The following is a 1754-nucleotide window of genomic DNA, read 5'->3' on the forward strand; positions in this document are numbered from 1 at the left end:
AAGTATTTTGTATACCTAGTGCTTAATTACTATGTTAGTATTTTTTTTTTTTTTTACATACGAGTATTTATTATATATGATAACTGATATACTTATTAATTAATTTTTGCAATTATTGCACTAAACATAATCACTTGGAGAATATCGCTGAGGTGGTTTTCTAGATCTAATTGGTCTGGGCGTTTTATTTACTATTACGGGATCGGCCGGATCGGGATTTTGATTTTCACCTACTGTTTCAGTATTTTTAGAATTTTCATTTGTTTGTCTAGCTGGTGCAGGTGAAATAGAATTATTTGAAGGTAATGACGATTTATCAATGAGTAGTTGATCATTATGTCTTTTCCAAATAGTCCCGTCATTAAGTTCTACGTCATGCGTGTTGTAACTAATGCATTTGATAATTTTACCCTTTTGCCATTTATTGTTGGTGTTCCTATAATCTCTAGCTAATACATTATCGCCTATGTTAAAAGATACTGCCCTATTACCGCCATTGTTTATTTGCGATATTTGTCTCTCAATAACTACTTCACTTGTATTCGGCATTAACGCGTCAAATTGTAAACGTGTTGATCGACCTAACATTAGCTGAGCTGGCGTTTTTCGTGTTGTTAGAATGAGGTGTATTGTGATACATCAACAGAAATGTATTTAATTGGGATTGTGCAGTCAAGGATTTTTTAAAGAAATTTTTTACTGTTTTAACTGCCGATTCAGCACAGCCGTTCGATTCTGGGTAAAATGGTGCACCTGTCATATGCTTAATGCCTAGATTTTTGCAATATGCTTGAAATTCAAAACCTGTGAAACATTTTGCGCCGTCTGATGTAATTGTTTTTGGAATGCAAAAACGTGCTATGGTTTCTGAAAATTTTTGAAAGGCAATTTCTGCTGTCATGGAATTTACTTGAAATACTTCTAACCATTTTGTGGTTGCGTTGACTATGACAAAAAAATATTTATTTTGAAATGGTCCGAAAAAATCGCAATGCACTCTAGTCCACGGTTTTTCTGGCCACTTCCAAGGAGATATAATAGATTTTGGTGGATTCTGCCTAACGTTAAGAAAATTGTCGCAATTTTGCGTAATATTTTCGATTTCTTTATCCATTCCTGGCCACCAAAAATATGATCTCGCTAAACTTTTCATTCTAGAAGAACCCATGTGGCATGAATGAAGTTCGCTTAGTATATTATTTCGGAATTTAGCTGGTATAATAACACGGTAACCCCATAATAAGCATCCTTGTTCCATTGAGATTTGAGTTTTTCGTGAATTATAAGATTCAAGTTCTAATTTGTTAGAAAAATCACTGTTCCATTCTCCTGTTCTAACTGCGTTTAATACCTTGGCGAGAATTGTGTCTTTGCATGTTTCCATTTTTATTTTAGACCAGTCTAGAGTGAAAGGTGATAATGTTCGTGGATAAAATTGAGACTAATACATTCTTCGTTTTGATTATCGATTTTCGATTTTGAAATTTTAATTCGTGATAAAAAGTGGGCAGTATTATTTTCAGATTTCACATATTTTATTTCGAAATCAAATGATGATAGAACATAGGCCTATCGTTGTAAACGATTAGCAGCGTAGATTGGGATACCTTTTTTATCGCCAAAAATGTATATTAACGGTTTATGGTCAGTTTCTAATAAGAAATGCCTATACCGTATAAATAGTCGTAAAATTTTGTAACGCCGTAAATAATTGCCAAAGCTTCTTTTTCAATTTGTGAAAATTTACACTCTGA

The 1754-nt window shown here is 33.1% G+C and overlaps 2 protein-coding genes across 2 annotated transcripts; both read right to left on the bottom strand.

The window, feature by feature from the left end:
* Positions 1 to 120: 120 nt before the first annotated feature.
* Positions 121 to 549, bottom strand: LOC103309309. The gene has a single exon (XM_008184421.1). The coding sequence runs from the start codon at positions 547 to 549 to the stop codon at positions 121 to 123; it is 429 nt and encodes a 142-aa protein (XP_008182643.1).
* Positions 550 to 556: 7 nt separating this feature from the next.
* On the bottom strand, positions 557 to 1384 carry LOC103309308 (uncharacterized protein K02A2.6-like). Its single transcript, XM_008184420.1, has one exon. The coding sequence runs from the start codon at positions 1382 to 1384 to the stop codon at positions 557 to 559; it is 828 nt and encodes a 275-aa protein (XP_008182642.1).
* Positions 1385 to 1754: the final 370 nt, after the last annotated feature.

The sequence above is a fragment of the Acyrthosiphon pisum genome, chromosome X (assembly GCF_005508785.2).
Source record: "Acyrthosiphon pisum isolate AL4f chromosome X, pea_aphid_22Mar2018_4r6ur, whole genome shotgun sequence".
Lineage (NCBI taxonomy): Eukaryota > Metazoa > Arthropoda > Insecta > Hemiptera > Aphididae > Acyrthosiphon > Acyrthosiphon pisum.